Genomic DNA, 16,698 nt, shown 5'->3' with positions numbered 1-16,698 from the left:
GCCCAGGACGGGGCACAGCTGAACACAGGTCCACCCAGCACCGATGAGCTGCCTCCTTCCTCTCCCAGCTTCCCCCTGACCTACCTCACCATCTGCAGATAAACTGTGAGCGAGAAAAGCCAAAATGGGACAAAACCCAGGGGTGTGCTTGGCAAAGAGTCCAAAGGAGAGAAAACAGCATAAAAATAATCGCTTGTGTGCCAGGGGAGGACGCTTGCCATGCCAAACAGACACACACACACACACACACACACACAGACACACACACCCAGCGGAGAGCTGAGCCCCAGGGCCCGCCACGGTCTGAGGAGGACACTTGCTTTCAACGCTCTAATCCTGTGCCAGCTAAATGGCAGCTCGCAACCGCATGTGGCTGCGCGGATTGAAATGAAAAAAATGACGACTGTAGTTCTGTCACACCTGCCCCAGCGCCTCAGCTCCCAGGCGCTCGGCCAGTCCCAGTCCCGGGCCACAGAACCTCAGGAAATCCCTCTGGCTCTGCCCAGTCACCAGCTGCCTGCCTGCTCCTGTCTCCCCCTGCTGTCGGCTCCCCCTGCCTACAGGGCAGGCACCTAGAGAGGCCACCCCAATGTGCCCCAGCCCTGCTGAAACAGAGCTTCAGGGGTGCAAAGGGGAACCAGCCAATCACGGGGTGGCTCCCCAGAGCAGGGGGAACCAGCCAATCACGGGGTGGCTCCCCAGAGCAGGGGGAACCAGCCAATCACGGGGTGGCTCCCCAGAGCAGGGCCTGTCTGCTCAGAGCCTGGGTGCATTCATCCCACAGTAGCCTGCTCTGGGGTGTGTGTGTGTGTGTGTGTGTGCGCCTGAGTGTGCCTGAGTGTGCCGTAGGGCATCTCCCTCAGCTGCACTCAACCTTTTGAGACGAGGCTTTCACATGGGTTCCGGGGCTCTGAACTCGGGAGGCAGACTCCTTATCCACTGAGCCCTCTCGCCAGCCCTGCTCCTTAACAATGTTCGAAGGTGCCCCGTGTGCGCGTTTACCCAGAGAAGCTCTGATCCGGGAGCCAGGCTGGGCAGGTGCAGACACTGCTGAAAACTGAGGGAACCGAGCGTGTTTGCAGCCGAGCAACCCCAGGGTTCTGCCGCTGGCAGCCGGTGAATGAGGGAGCTCAGTCCCTCAGGCGGGCTCACTCAGCTCAGCGGCGTGTGACCCGAAGAACACACCCTACAGGGGCAGCTGTGGCCCCGTCGCACACTGATGGCCACCCCCTCAAGTGATAGCATGATGGAAGGTGCTGAATTGGAACCCAGGGCCCGGCTCAAACTAAGATAATGCTTTGTCACTGGTCTGTAACCCTGGCGTGAGAACCCCATTTTGACCTCAGGGGAGCTCCAGTTTTGCCGTGTGTGTGTGTGTGTGTGTGTGTGTGTGTGTGTGTGCGCACACACTCGTGTGCAAGCATGTACATTCGTGCATGCACCCACATGGGCATACGTGTATGGGCGCCAGAGGTTAACACTGAGGATCTTCCTCTATTACTCTCCACCATTAAAAAAAAAATTCCTTTATTTTTCTGTGTGTCGTCTGTGTGTCTGTGTGAGTTTGGGTACCCAAGGAGTCCAGAAGAGGCCTCAGGATTATATGGAGCTGGAGATACAGGTAGCTGTGAAGGGCCAACACAGCTGCTCATAATCAAGCCTGGGCCCGTGGAAGAGCAGTGCTTGCGCTTAACCCCTGAGCCGTCTCTCCGGCCTCCACTCTATCATATTTTTGAGGCAGGGTCTCTCCCTGGACCTCAGTAATTTGATTAGATTGGTTGGCCAGTGAGTTCTAGGAATCTACCGGTTTCCCACTTCTCCTCCCCCCCTCCCCCAGCTCTGGGAATTACCCAGTGCCACCCAGTGAGGCCCTTATGTGGGTATGTGGGATCTGAACTCAGGTCCTCCTGCTTGTGCACTGAGTGCCTTACCATCCAGCCGCCAGTCTTGCCTCCCACACCACCAGCACATCTGGCCATCTGGTTTGATGGAGGTAGCCCGGCCTGACTATGCCCTCTGCTTACGGTGCTACTGTAGGGCTGAGGGCCTGGGCAGGTGGTGAGGAAAACTCCAAGGCAGGCCCTGAGCTGTCGGTGAGGTGAAGATGGGCGGGAGCTGCGGGCCGCTGTAGGGCAGGGTAGCCTGGGTCCTGCCTCCAGGGTCTGTTGTCGGCCTCAGGCCTTCCTTGTTTTTATCCCTGGTGTGGGGTTCTGTGCTGAGAAGTTGCTATTCCCTTACCTGCAAAGGCCCTCCTGGAGGATGGCTGCTAAAGTAGCCATTTTCACAAGTTGCTCCCAGCAGAAAGGCAAAGGACAAGGAGGTGACATGGGCCCAGCAGGGTGCCTGGGGACTTTGGCAGGAGAGACATTCTAAGTGTCACCATCCAGGGAAGAGCTGGGCATTATGGGAGGAGGAGAAGCTAGGGTCTTCTTCACAGCCCTCTCTCCTTACCACTCAGCTCCAGGCCCCTTATGTAGGTGAACCCGTTTGTCCTCGATGAACATCTATGCTCAGGCCTTGGTGGATCTGTCAAACAAGCTGCTTCTCCACCCTTGGCTATGGGCCACTGGCTCCCAGGCTTAGTCCAGTGGAACAAGCACAGAGTGGGATTTGGGTACTTTGGCCTCAGCCATCCTGTTGGGGACCTGGAAGGCCACCCCTGGCTCTCAGAGGAACCGTGGCCACCAAATCCTCATTCTTATCTTTTTAAAAATAATTTGTGTGTATGTGTGGGTGTGTCTGTTTGAGAGTCTGCCATATGTGTGTGGGTGCCTGTGGGAGCCAGAGGTGACAGATCCGGTGGGGGTGGACTTACAGGTGGCTGTGAGCTGCCTGACATGGGCGCCAGGGGTCACCTCTTCGAGAACGTAAGGGTTAACCACATAACCAGGGAGCCATCTCTTCAGCTCTCTTGTCCTTCTTGAGGCCTGGCTGTCCCCTCACTCCCAAGATCCCAGGAGCCACTCACTAGCAAGGCAATACGTGCTTTAGTTTAAGTTGTAACCGAGAGCCCCGGAAGACACAAACCCGAATACCCCGCACCAGGACGGGACACGGTGGGAAACTACGTGACCAGGAAGAGTGCCGACACATACGTGTATATTTGTTGACACGGGAAGATGTTCACAATATACAGTGAGGTGCAAAAAGGTCTAGAAGAAAATATAACAGTATTTTTTCCGGAGAGTAGCGCGGTGACCCTATTTCCTCTCTGATTAAATCGTCTTAACTGTCCTACAGTGTGCACCCAGTTTCTCCTTTCCTTTGACGTGCATGCTGTGGGGGACCCCGTTCTGTGACACCTGATAAAAACGTGTGGCTGCCGCTCTGCGGGCCGGGGTTCCTGCTACCAGGGCTGTGCGTGCACACCTCTGCTCAGGAAGGACTGGGGGGGTCTGAGCCTCCAGAACAAGGGGGCAATGGATCCTGGACCACAGGGGATCAGGAACATCGCACTGGTTCCCATGGCAACCTCAGCAGATGGACTTTCTGCTGGTGGGAAAGAGCCCAGAGAGGTGAGGTGACTTGCCTGGGCTCATGCGGTGGGGAAAGGGGTCACCAGGCCCAGAGCCCCGATGCCCTGATGGCCGATTGACAAGCACAGTCTGACAAAGGGGCTGGGAAAGACTCAGCACTACCCAGGACCTCTGCTGTGTCCAGGCTGCAAGTGGCACTTCCGGGTAGGGGCCTGGCTCCTTGCCATGCAGATGGCCTTTGAGGTCACAAAGGGGATGGGCCCAGGAAGGGTGGGAAGGGGGGTCTGGGTTGGCAGATCTTACCCCATTACCCTTTCCTACAGCTTCCATTTATCTTGGCTTAAAAGTCACCTTCTCATCCCTAACCCTCGAGCCACTTCCTGGCTATCGTTGGCTTAGCCTCATGTCTTCCTGTTGGTATTTCCAGTCATTCCACTGACCCAGGGGCACCACATGGACTGAGCCCCCTGACTTCGGGTGGTGGCCACCTCACTGCCCGCTCTGTCCTTGGTCAGCCTTGCAGCACCTGGTCGGGGCATGCACTCAGCACGCATCGCTGGTCGACAGCAGATGAACAAAGGCCCGGGGTGGCCAGGAGGTCCCAGAGGCAAGGCTCCCTTCTGCCTTGCTGTGTGACCTCAGGCCAACAGCTTCACCTCTCTGGGCTCCTCCCAGTCCTCCATCAGAGCATGCACACCCAACTCTACCCAAAGGGCCGGCTTCACGCTTCCTGCATCTACGGGGCCAATCGAAGGGAGAGTCAGAGAAGAAGCTGGACCGGTTTACTACTAAACCACACCTCGGCTGGGCCCCCGGCTGGTGATTGCTCCTGATGACACTGTTGTAGCGCTCTTCCCAGGAGCCACTGGCGGCCAAGGAGTCCAACCTCATTTCTTATTCAATAGAGTCCTTTATTCTAGTCACATATTTTTCCATTACAGTAATGAAAATAGCATTAGTGATTTGTAACATTTGGGACCAAATTAAAGGGAGGCGCCTCCTCGAATGATAAAGTAAATGACACTTGGTGGGAGGGGCAAGGTTGGGTAACAGGCGATAAGAGACGGATGGGTCAAGAGCGCGCGTGTACGGGACGCTCACGGCCCCCTCGGGTTAGGCAGTTTCGGAAGGCGCGTGATTTCGAAAATTATATTTATAATCGTCAGAAAACTCAAATGGGAGCGGGGTGGGGACGAAGCCAAAATCCAGCGAGACCGAACTCCCGGAACGGAAAAAGGAAGCGAATCAAACACAATGGGGTGGGCACGCAAGCCTCCAGTCCTTTGGCCCTGTGACAGCGAGTGTGGGGGCGCAGAAGTCCCCCCGTGGAGAGGAACCGCACGTGCGGGCCCGGGGACCGTGGCCCGGGCCGATGCTGCTGCATCACCTGCTCCTGTCTCCTCACAGAGGAAAAACAAGTCGCCCGTCTGACGCGTCCACCCAGGGGCTGCCCGCCGTGGGCCTCCCGTCCCCAGCGCTCTGAGAACGGTCCCGGATCCCAAGAAAGGAGAGGCATCCCTGAGACTCGGGCACGGAGACGGAGGGTCAGTGGCGGTGCCCAGCCACGCCCGAGCTGTCTGAGTGGTTGACGGGCAGTGGGTGGGCTTCGGTGTTGAACACCCAGTCCTCCTCCGACAGCACGTTATCTTCAGAGAACAGAAGATAGAGGTATCTGTGTGGCGGGGGAGGGAAGGAGAGTAGTTAGTGCCCTGGGGGAGGAGGAGGGCCGCCTGCCGGGGGCCTGAAGAGCTGGCTTAGTCCTGGCCTGACCGCCCTGCCCCCTGCCTTGGGCCCTGCAGACTTTGGCATCTAGACTCTTGGTCCGATGGCCTAGTGTCTGCACCCATTCCCAAGCTACCGTTAAGCTCCCGAGGGGCATCCAGGCAGCCGGCTGTGTTAACTCCAGCCTCCCAAGTGGGGACTTCCTGGAAGGGACCACCAAATGTAGGCATAGCCCAGGATCTGAGAGTAGCGGGGATGGGGGTGGGGGAGGAGGGCAGCTGACTGTGCCAGAAGCAGGCAGGAGACTGCCAAGTGCTCCAAGCTGGGCTGCAGAGGTCACAGGGGGACGGTGTCATTGTCACGTGGAGGTGACTTTTATTCAGAAGAGCTGAGTGGCAAAGGACCAGGTGAAGGGTCTGGGAAGCCACGGCTGTGGGCCTCACTGTGGCTCTTGGGAAGAATTAGGCTCGGCCTGCTGCGTGGCGCTGGGGACCCTAAGCCTCCACCCCAAATGGGCTCCCTGTCTGTGACGCTGGAGCCAAGGGCCCGACCCCGGGAGAGCTGCACTCACTTCAGCGTCTCGGCCAGGAAGAAGCTCTGCTGCCTGTTGTCGTGGTTGGGGTTGCTGCTGTACACATCCTGGATCCCGGAGAAGCCGGCTTCCGTCCGGCAGTGTTTCTCCAGGGCCTGGAGGAAGGGGGCAGCCTTAGCTCGTGGAGGAGATGCTTGGCTGGAACTCAACACCACAAAGGCCCCGACCCTTGGCTGGCCGCCTGGGGGTCCGGCACCCACCCACTCTGGGAACTCAGCCCTGATGCTTTCCTGGTTAACTGAGCTTTCCCTGGTCGGAGTCTGGCCCCGACTTCACCTTTCAGGAACCTGGGTAACCTGGTCAGTGACCCCTTCACAGAGGTGATGAGGTCAAGGACGGTCGCTGGCGATCTGCAGGGGCCGCTGGGTTCCAGAAAGCAGAGACGGAAGCCTGGCAGCTTTGGAGACAAGGCTTCAGTGTCAGGAGGGATGCGGGCCTCCCGCTCCACACGGAAATGTAGTTTGGCTCTTTGCGTTTCGATTGGAGATCAGAGATCAGGAGCCCCGCCATCCCTGCTGGGGATGGCAGGCCACCCGCTCTGGCTACAGTCACAAGGGGCAAAATGGATCTTTCCCCCTTTCCCTGCTGCCTGGAAATCCAACCGCAAGAGCATATTCTGGACTTCTTAAAAAGTGGGGCCTTACCCTATGTCGTGTGGGGCTAAGGTCTCCTCAGAAACCTGGCACTCTGACGACTGCACGAAATCTTACCAGAATTACAGCCCACCTCAGCAACCTAGTCAGAGGAGGCTCTGATGGGATCATTGCCATTGGGGGGGTCCCTCAGACAGAGACACTGCTGAGAGGCCTTTCGGGGGACCCTTTCATGCTTGTTCCTGCTCTTTTCTCCATCCAGCATGGGCCCCCGGTCTGCTCTCGTGATGCCCAAGAGCACACAACATTTGGCCTTTGAAGGTCAGGAGCCAGGGCCTCAGGGAAGCAGACGCAGGACTCGTCCTAAATATAACCAGTCCTCCACCCTGAACGTGTGCTGCCAGGATAGCCTGTCCCCAAAGCAGGTGACTTCTTGTTGGCATGGGCCCAGGGGCTTGTGGGAAGAGGGACAGAAGAGGTAGCACCCATCAGAGAATTTTCTGGAAGCACTACCTTTGTCTTTGCTGTCTAGCCCTGTGTGGCAGTTTAAAGAAGAATGGGGCCCCGCAGGCTCCTCTATTTGAATGCTTAGTCGAAGAAAGCCGAACTCTTTGAGAAGGATTAGGAGGTGTGGCCTTGCTGGAGTGGGTGTGACCTTGTAGAAAGAAGTGTCACTGGGGATCTCAAGAGCCTTTCTCAGGCCCAGGTGCTCCCTCCCTCCCTCTCTCCCTCCCTCCCTCCCTCTCTCTCTCTCTCTCTCTCTCTCTCTCTCTCTCTCTCTCTCTCTCTGCCTGTGGATCAGGATGTAGCCCTCACTACTCCAGCATTATGCCTGCTGCCAAGCCCCCTGCCATGATGATAATGGACCAAATTTCTGAAACCGTAAGAAAGCCTCCAATTAAGTGTTTCCCCTTATAAGAGTTGCCTTGGTCCTGGAGTGTCTTCGCAGCAACAGTGGCTGAGACACCCTGGGAGGGCCAGGTTTCTAATGAGTGAGATGGAGGGAAGACTGTAGGGGGTTGGAGGGTTGCTAGAGACCGAGCAGGGTGAGCTGCTGGCTGCCAGCTGTCCCTGCTTCAAAGGAGGCACCTCACGCAAGCCATGCAGGCTCTGGGGCCAGGAGCAGGGCCGCCGGGGCAGAGCAACTAGATGGTACTTTAGGAGTGGCCACCAGCCTTGTCCTTGAGTCTGCTCAGAGGCCCTCCTCAGCAACCTCAGCCTTGCCTCAGGAACACTTCCCCAGAGCTGCTGCCTTCTGCTCAACTCCACCATTCCAGTCCTTCCTGTAGTCCCTGAGTTCCAAAGTCCCTGACTGTGGCTTCCCGGGGACACCCGCTAGCCCACACTCACCATCACCACCTCCCAGCCCCACTCCCGGTAGATGGGGTCATGTGTCTGCCGCCACAGGTACATGTAGCTCTCCACCACCTCGGGCCGCAGGATGTAGTAGCTCTCGCTCAGCTGTGTGGCTACCGCCTCCCGGCCAGAGTTGAACCAGAAGGCCTCAGGCCCCAGCTTGGTGTCTGTGGGAACAGATCAGCAGCCGGTCACAACCGCCACTTCCGACTCCTCCGGACCCTGTCTAGGATAACCCTGGATACCTAGCCGGCCTGGGCAGAGGGCTGAGATGGGGCAGGCCTGCCTGTCGCCTCTCTCGAGGCTGCGTCAGTCAAGCTGCACAGCCTCCACAGCAAGCTCCTCGAAGCTTAAAGACTTGAGCAGTTTAGCAACCCCAGCACTCGGGAGGCGGAAGCAGGCTCATCTCTGATTTTGAGGCCAGCCTGGTCTACATCACGAGTTGTAGGCTAACTAGGGCTACATCTTGAGACCTGTCTTAGCCCCTTCCCCTAAAAAAAGTTGGGGTCTAGGACTTAGCAGATCTTTCATTATGCTAATATGCCACCAGCCCCTCCCTTCACACATCCACAGCCACCTAAGAAAACGGCTGTGACTGGACCATCAGCGTGGGTCGGTTTTTGTCAAAGCTGACAAGAATCTAGACATTTCTGGGAAGAGGAAATCTTATGTTTTAAAACTCATTTTTAATGACGTTTATGTATGGACATGTGAGTGCCAGTGTCTGTGTGGATCCCTTGGAACTGAAGTTACAGGTGGTTGTGAGCTACCTGATGTGGATTCTGGGAATTGAACTTGGGTCCTCTGGAAGAGCAACAGACACTCTTTATCAATGAGACCTCTCTCCATCCTTGCCTGCAGGCAAGTCTGTGGGGTATTGTATTAATTGATGATTGATGGGGGAGGGCCCAGCCCAACAGGGGCACTGCCACCCCTGGGCAGGTGGCCCTGGGTTCTAGAAGAAAGCAGGTCAAGCAAACCATGAGGAGCAAGCCAGTGAGCAGCACCCCTCCATGGCCTGCCTCCAGCTCCTGCCTCCAGGTTCCTGCCCGGCCTCCCCTCAGCGATGGGTGTGGCCTGAAAACTGTTAGGATGAAGTAAATTCCTTCTCAAGTTGTTTCTGCTCACTGTGTTTTCCATCACAGCAGTAGAAACCCTCACTAAGACAGGAGCCCTGGAAAGCACCTGCTTAGGCAGAGGGGGATGGGCCTGATGAGGTCTAGGTTTCGTGTGTAGACAGTCTGCTGCCATTTTCTTTTCTGCAGGACCAAAATGCAGATTTCAAGGGCTACTCCGGGCGCTTTGCATGATCATCGCCCTTAATTTTTCCTTTCTCTTTTTTTTTTGTTAAGGGCAATCCTTCTCTCATTTGTACAGGATCAGAGAGGCTGAGCATTTTATCCAAGGCCACACAGCGAGTCAAGGCTGAGCTGGGCTGTGCCTCTCCTGCCTGCATACCTGTCCAGGCTAGTGGGTCACGGGCAGGGCACGGGTTCTAATCCCGGGTATGGCCTCCCTCCTGTCTGGCCTTGGACCCAAGGAGGCCTCAGGGTGGGGGATTTCCTCCTGTTGGGCACTTTGGAGCTTATCTTCTGAGGAGTCAGCTGGGCTCAGCTTCTTTCTACCCCACACCCCCCAGATGGCAGGAAGGCTCTGCCACTGGGAAACAGCGCTTTTGCCAAGATGCTAATGGGGTGAGGGAGGTAGCGGCTGTGCAGCAGGCGGGGGAGCCGGGCTGGTTGGGACAATATGCTCCATTAAGCCGCTGTCTTTTACAGCCCTGGGTGATTGTCCAGACAAACTGCAAGCTCTGGATTATCAGTCCTGAGACGTCCCATTTGTTTACGGCCCTGGCTGAGCGAGGGCCGAGAAGAGAATGCAGGGCCGGATTTCAGGCCCAGCACGGAGGATGTAATTTCCTAGGAGCAGCCCTGAGACTCGCCGCTGGGCTCCTGTGGTCAGAGCCTCTGGCAGGGCCGCTTAGGCACTGGCTCGAGGCCCCCGGCACAGCTCAGTCTCTCCTCCACCTCTCTCCACCGTGGCTCTGAGGCCGAATGTCGGGGATGCGGGGGGGGGGGGGGGGCTGGCTGTCAGGGCCTGGCTCAGCCACTCACATTTACAAAGACTTTCTCTAGGACAGTCCCCTCTGTCTGGGCTGACCGTGTCACCAAGCACAAAAGGAGGGTTGGGGCTCATGGCCCCCGGACAGACTATTCAGCTGTTTTGATAAGTGCTAGGGGTATGTAAACAGCTCTTCAAGCTCGCTGGGCGGTCTTGAATCAGAAAGCGGCTGGATATGGGGTGAGAGCCCGCGAGGGGCGCAGAGGACAGGTAGAGGTACCCTTGCAGGTAGGAGATTTGCAGGGTTCAATCTTCCTGTGGGTGTTAGAGGACCCTCCAATCCCTGCCTCCTGTGGAACCTTGGCCAAGTCCCCTTTGAGCCTGGGACTCCCCATCTGTGCTGGGAGGCTCAGTAGGGACACCTCTAGGCACCGGACATGAAACAGTCAGTGCAGGCAGGGCTTGCCTGTCAGCCAAATTCTAGTAGTTTCCTGGGGGAGATGGTACGAAGAGTGCCCCTCCCCCCACACCACTCTGTTGCTCCAGCCAGTGCTTCTCAGTGTCTGGCCGGGTGCTGGGTGCTGCTTTTCCCCTGCAGGGTTACCTGAGCGGGCGTAGGATTCGTGGCACGTTCTCGTGATCTGGGCGGCAAGCTCTCGGTAGTAGGCCCTCTTGTCCTCCCTGGCGTCCTCAGCCCCGAGGGCGATCATGCCCCCTGCGAAGCAGGCAAGGTGTCCCATCTTGTGGTCCAGAATTCCCCCTCGCCACTCGGCAATGTAGGTGAGGCCCCCAGGAGAGACATTCACCAGATAGGTCTCTATGGCCTGGGAAGGGAAGGAAACAAGTGAGCTACAAGGAAACGGTGGCACGGCCGCTCTGCAGGGCCCTCGGTCCCCTAGAGCCAGCGGAGGGGTCCTGCTGGGAGCTGGGATGCAACACAGGCCTTCTAACTCTACGTTTTGCGGCTGGAGAGATGGTTCAGAGGTTAACAGCGCTGGCTGCTCTTTCAGAGTCCCCAGGTTCATTCCCAGCACCCTCGGAGCAGCTAACAGCCTGTAACTCCAGTTCTGGGGACTCTGCCGCCCTCTTCTGGCCTTTGCAGGCACTGCACACACGTGGTGTACAAACACACCCGAAACCAAGTTTTAAAGGTTGAAATAAATCAATGCTTTAAAGAACACTTTAAAAAAAAAAATCTTTACAATGGGGATCAGTGAGATAGATCTGCAGGTAAAAACGCCTGTGTGCAAACTTGTCCACCTGATTCCTATTTCCAAACTCAACAATGATCAGGACGAATAAAATGATGATCAACAAAACTTTGCCTCCACCGCACCCTCTGCTAGAAGGGCTTGGCCCCAAGGCTGTTGGACTGTATAAGGGCCCCAGCATCCAGAAGGCACTGGGGTTCGGTCTTTGTGGGGGGAAGGTCCCTGTGTCTCATCGGGGGCTTCAGCACTGCTCTCTCCCGCCTGGTCACCCACAGAAGCTCTGTCCCCTCTGCTAGCGCCGCAGGCTCCTTTTAGTACGAAGGAGAAATGACCGTGAGCTGGGGTGCCTTCTGCTCCCTGCTGACAGCTCCCAGAATTCTGAAGCTGGATGCTGCCTGCACGGTCCGAAGCTGGCCTCCACAGGCCTGTGAGTCCTGATTTTAACTGGTCCCTCGGAGAAGTTACTGTCCTCTGCCTCCACAGTGTCCCTCCTCACTCCACTCTGAAATGAAGTGGATCGTATCACGGGCCTTTGGGCAACCTCAAGAGAGTCTTAGCACCACTGTAGAAAGGGCTTCAGGCATCGAAGGCACCCTCATCTGGGCCCCAAGGTGTGACCAGTTTTCTAAACTGACTCCCAGGCACACATTCTGTGAGTTCAGATCTCTTTTCTATCACTTGAGCTGTGTGGCACCAGGCAAGCTACATGTGCTCTCTGTGCCACGTCAGCTTTGTCTCTTTGTACCGGAGTCCCCAACAAATGCCACTCATGAGTCCTCTGCAGCCTGTCCCCCACCCTCTATCCACATCCTTCCCCGCCTCACTGCTCTTTTCCCTGTTTGGATATCCCAAGAGGCCCAGGGTCTTTTGGGGACCACGGGCTGGGGACACAGTGGCACTGTGGATGGGCCTCGCTCTGGGCGCGGGGATTTAAACGCACATAGAAATGACTGTGCTCAGCAGACAGGAAGAGAGGAAAGTGTGGGTGCTCGGCTTTGCAGAGTGAGGTCGGAGGGGTCTCTTGCTCCCTCACCCTGCATGCTGAGCCCTGGAAGGCCTCCCCCAGTGTGCTGCCATCCTTGGAGGGGTCTCCCTCCTCCTGCCTCTCCACTATGTACAGTGCTTTCACCCCCTTATCGGAGTGTCGCTTGACACAGGCGCCAGCCAGAGCCGGGACCTGGCCCATGGAGATGGAGTTGGCTTCTGGATCCATTTCTTTTTTTTCCTTTTTCTCTCCTGTCAGGGCCAGGGCTGGGGGCTGGCCGCAGGACCCTTGCTGAGTGGCAGATGGGGAAAGGCTGATGAGATGCCTTGCTAGGGCACCAGGCTCCACATGGGGAGCGTGCTGAGGTCCAGAGCGCCACCAGCTGCTAGGCGGGGCCGATCCGGGCTCAGCGCCGGTTCCTGGGTAGAGCGGGCTCCCGGCAGCTGCTCTGTGAAGGGTCACTGCAGGGACTGGGCATCTTGGCGAATCCAGGGCCCCAGGACCTACCTACGTGCTGGGTGTGATGAAACAGACGTGTGAGGAGATGCCGGGACGCCATGCCGTGAGGCTGGGAGACAGCTCTCTCTACACTCACTCCCACAGGCTGGGTAGCTGCCTCTCAGAGGGAAGTACAGCTCAGTGTCTCAGACTATGACAGAGGCGAGCAGAGGTGGAGACAGAAGTATCCGGTTTCCTTCCCTGTGTGTGTTCATATGTGCAAGTTCCTGTGGGCACCGGTGTATGTGTGGGGATGTTTGAAATGTGTGCACACGTATGTGGAGCCCGGAGGCCGGCCACAGCTATTCCTCAAGGGCTGCCCACCTTGGGGTTTTTGTTTGTTTGTTTTGTTTTTCGAGACAGGGTCTCTCTATGTAATCTTGGCCATCCTGGAGCTCACTCTGTAGACCAGGCTGGCCTCGAGCTCAGAGATCCTCCTGCCTCTAAGCCAGAGCCTCCATCACCCAGCTGCCACCTTTTTTTTTCACATAGGGTCTCTCACTGGGATCTGGGGCTTATTGATTAGACTAGACTAGCTAGCCAATGAGGCCCTTCAGGAGCCCCCATCTCTGCCTCCCATCTCCCCAGCTCTGAGATTACAAACGCGCACCACCAGGCTGAGCTCTTCAGTAGGTTCTGTGGGGGACTCAGGTCACCCACCTGAATGCAGCGAGCACTTTACAGACTGAGCCCTCTCCTGTAGTTTGGGCTAAAGCCTGGAGTGAGACTCAGGCTGCTGGTGGTAGGGTACCAGGATAAGGCTCAAGTCACAAGACACGGTATGGAGGGGCTGAGTTTGGTGGTGGTGGTGTGAGGTGTCTGGGTGTCTCTGAGCCACTTACGGCTTTCCTGAAGACTCACTTTGCTCATCTGTACGGGGAATACAAGCTCACAGGAAGAGGAGGGCACTGTGACCTGGCTTGGTGCCTGTCTCAGCCAGTTCCTTCCTATGCTTCTTAGGAAGCCCACCCAAGCAGGTCCTCCTACAGGGACCCAAGTCACTTGCAGCTAGCCAGTGCAGATGGGAACAGCCGGGTCAGCATCAGGCATCTCCGGGAGTCTAGGTCTTTCAAGTCTCCATTTCATTAAGGTGGAGCTATATTTGTGTAGAGGAAGTGACCGTGATGAGGTCCTCGCTGGCTTCCTTACAGGCCCTCTTCTTACAACACTCAAAGGTGCATCTGGAAGGGGGGGAGAGCTGAACCCTCCTACCCACCCCACCGGGGCACAGGCTGAACCTGCAGGTTCCCAGCCCTGGCTTGCACAGGGATCTCTGGGAAGCTCCACCGAACCATCCCTGGGCCACCCCAGAGGTTCAGACACCATTGCTGGGGTACAGCCGGAGAGGAGGTCTGAGTCTCCGAAGGCTAAAGGACGGCTAGAATAGTCTTCAAAGGCCTAGACCTGCCAGAGGCCTGCCCTTCACCCAGAGCCTGCGGCCCCAGGCTCCTTACAGAAGATCAAATGCGGGAGCAGAGGCCTCTCTACTCAGCCATGCTTTCTGAGGCTCTCAGACTGCTTAAATAATTCATGGCCATCTCTCCCCTCGAAGCTGCAACCACGGTGTGCCCCTGAGGGCTGGGAGTCAGTGCGCCCGTTAACCTCGTGTTTACTCTGCAGAGAGCTGCAGGACGAGGAGAAACTATTCCTCCACCAGGGGACGCCGGCCCAGGCCAAGGGCAGACAGGGCCGAGATGAAGTGGCTGAGATGGACTGTCTCATGACACAGAGCTTGACACCAGGTTGCCAGGCAGAGAAATCTCACCCCTGAGATTTCCCAACCCACAGTTTTAAGAGGTCCACGGCTCCGGAGGTCTGTCAGTGTGCTTCTGTAAGCTCTGCCGTTCCTGGGCAGGCTCCTGCCATCAAATGGTGCTTAGCCACTGTCCATCCACACATCCACCCAACTGTTCCCGCCAGTCTGCTCCTCCCCCAACACATCCGCCTATCTGCTCGCCTTAATTCACCCAGCTCCCACTCACGTATTCCTCAAGCCACCCACCCATCCATATCTAACTTCTGCCCATCAACCCATCCGTGCAAGGGTCCCTCCATCCCGCTGGCCACATCAACATGCTCTCCATCCATCTACTGGTCCACCCATCGGTCCATCTGTCTACCCACCAACTCATCTACAGACCTCCTTGACTGTTCGGGCTGCTCACGTCAATCCACGCGTGCATCCACCCACCGATCTGTCCATCAGTCCATCCATCCGTTTGCCCGTCTGGCTGCCCACACCAATCCACCTATCCAGTCATCTATCCATCCGTCCATCCACCCACCCCACCCACCCAACTGTTCACATCTGCCCATGATGCATACACCCACCCATATAGCCGCCCACCCGTGCATCCGTCCATCCATCCATCTGTCCAACTGTCTATATCAATCAATCGAACTCGTCCATCTGTCCAGCCACCCCTCCATGCAGCTGTTCAGGTCTATCCACCCATCCACCAGCTCACTCTCCTTATCCATCACCCAGCACCTACTTGTTCGTGTGACAATCACCGCATGCCTACCACATGCCAATCTGCTCGAGGTGTGAGGCATATGGGGTGAACAAGGAGACAGGACTGTCAGTTCTCGAGAACTCACACGGTATTTGCGGAGGATCAAATGCCAAGCTACCATTTCAGATTCCGTTACAAGCGAAGAAGAGAATAAGCCTGGATATGGGACAGAGAGGCCTGGAAGGTCGTTTCAGCATCGCATGAGTGAAGGGTGGGGCAGTCTAAAGGACCTGGCCGTTTGAATAGCATTCTGGGTAGAGAGGCAGCAAGTACAAAGGCCTTGGAGTGGGAACGGCCTGGTGCATCTGAGAAAGCGAGGGGCCAGAGGGAAGTGCTGACTGACTGGTGACTGACACAGTCCTGGTCAGCAGGGGCCCAGCGGGTGAAGGAGAGGCTCACCCACATGGCTAACGCTAGGAGTAAGGGGAGCTGGCGAGGAACTGATGTAGAGAGAGGGTGGAGGCGGAGGAAGGAGCTCACGTTAAAGGACATGAGGTGATGTTTCAGAGCGAGGAGGCTGGACAAAGAATCCAGCTAACTTCATGAGAGAGCTGGGGCCCAGAGCCTGCCCGTGCTAGGGTGGTGGCGCGTGCCCTTAATCCCAGCACTGGAGGCGTGCAGATCTCTATGAGCCTGGCCTACAGAGTGAGTTCCAGGACACTCAGGGCTACACAGAGAAACCCTGTCTCAAAAAAGCTAACAAACATTTTTTATTCATTAGTTTTGCTTTCTGTGTATGAGTGTTTTATTCATACAGTGTTTTACTCACGCACCCTGTGCGTGCCCTGGTGCCCAGGGAGGTCAGAGGAGGGCATCGGATCCCCTGGAACTGCAGTAACAGGTGGTTGTGAGCCACCATGTGGAAGTGAACCCAGATCTTCTGTAAGAGCAGCCAGCGCTGTGACCACTGAGCCATCTCTCCAGCCCCTGCACGCACTTTCCCTTCAACTGGGCTCAACGGTGTAGCATCCATAGCTACCCAACTTCCCTTTTCTAGTCTAAGTTTTCCTCTCTGGGTTAGGACGGGGGACTCACTCCAGCCTGCCCCTCCCCTTCACTCCACACCCCACGACAGACCAGCGGTGACGCCAGCTCTGCTAGATCAGTGCTGTGTGGCCTTGGGCAAGCGTCCTGTCTCCGAATCTCAGCTCGCACCCACATGGGGAGGATGAGCAGGAGTGTGTGGCCCCCTGTCCTGGCTGTCACTCTCTTTCCTGAAGTGCCACCTCTGGTTTCCAGAATGACAGCTGAAGACCTCGCCTCGGAGCCCCCAAGGGGATTCCTGGCTGCCATCTGGGCTTTGGCACATTAGCAGAAGCCCAGAGACTGTTGGGGGGAGGGTTTAAACTGAGCCTTCTAAATCGAACTGTCACTTCCTATCAGACCCCCGGACAAATGGCCTGACCCGGCCGAGCCCAGGCATCTGAGATGTCTCTAGAGTCCGAGGAGGCCTTTCCTGTCACCTCTGCCCATTCTGCGGCCCCTCCCAGCACTCGGGCCGGTGGAGGGGCGGGGGAGGGGTGACGGCCGCCCACTGGGAGGGCAGCGGGGAAACCTCTTACCTCCAAGGCTTCGTAGTACATAGTTTTCGCCTCTGTATCTGTTTTGGCAGACATCAACCAGGACTTGATCAAATATTCATAAAAGCTGTCCCCTAGTCCTCCGACTGAGACATGGTCTGCAAGAGG

The 16,698-nt window shown here is 56.8% G+C and overlaps 1 protein-coding gene across 2 annotated transcripts in view; it reads right to left on the bottom strand.

The window, feature by feature from the left end:
* Positions 1 to 4,366: 4,366 nt before the first annotated feature.
* Positions 4,367 to 16,698, bottom strand: part of Man1c1 (mannosidase alpha class 1C member 1) — a 128,718-nt gene continuing 116,386 nt past the window's right edge. The window contains exons 8-13 of one of the 2 annotated variants that reach the window (XM_060379323.1): positions 16,573 to 16,688; positions 10,405 to 10,624; positions 7,734 to 7,906; positions 6,897 to 7,038; positions 5,770 to 5,885; positions 4,367 to 5,148 (exon numbers count right to left, since the gene is read on the bottom strand). In XM_060379323.1, the coding sequence (XP_060235306.1) occupies positions 5,125 to 5,148; positions 5,770 to 5,885; positions 6,897 to 7,038; positions 7,734 to 7,906; positions 10,405 to 10,624; positions 16,573 to 16,688 (791 nt within the window). In that variant the 3' untranslated portion in view covers positions 4,367 to 5,124. The remainder of the gene's footprint in view (positions 5,149 to 5,769; positions 5,886 to 6,896; positions 7,039 to 7,733; positions 7,907 to 10,404; positions 10,625 to 16,572; positions 16,689 to 16,698) is intronic. The other variant, XM_021643213.2, reaches the window with a different exon arrangement.

Source organism: Meriones unguiculatus, chromosome 3, assembly GCF_030254825.1.
Source record: "Meriones unguiculatus strain TT.TT164.6M chromosome 3, Bangor_MerUng_6.1, whole genome shotgun sequence".
NCBI classification, from domain to species: Eukaryota; Metazoa; Chordata; class Mammalia; order Rodentia; family Muridae; genus Meriones; species Meriones unguiculatus.
The sequence above is the reverse complement of the archived record's forward strand: the minus strand, read 5'-3'. Positions and strand labels throughout refer to the sequence as shown.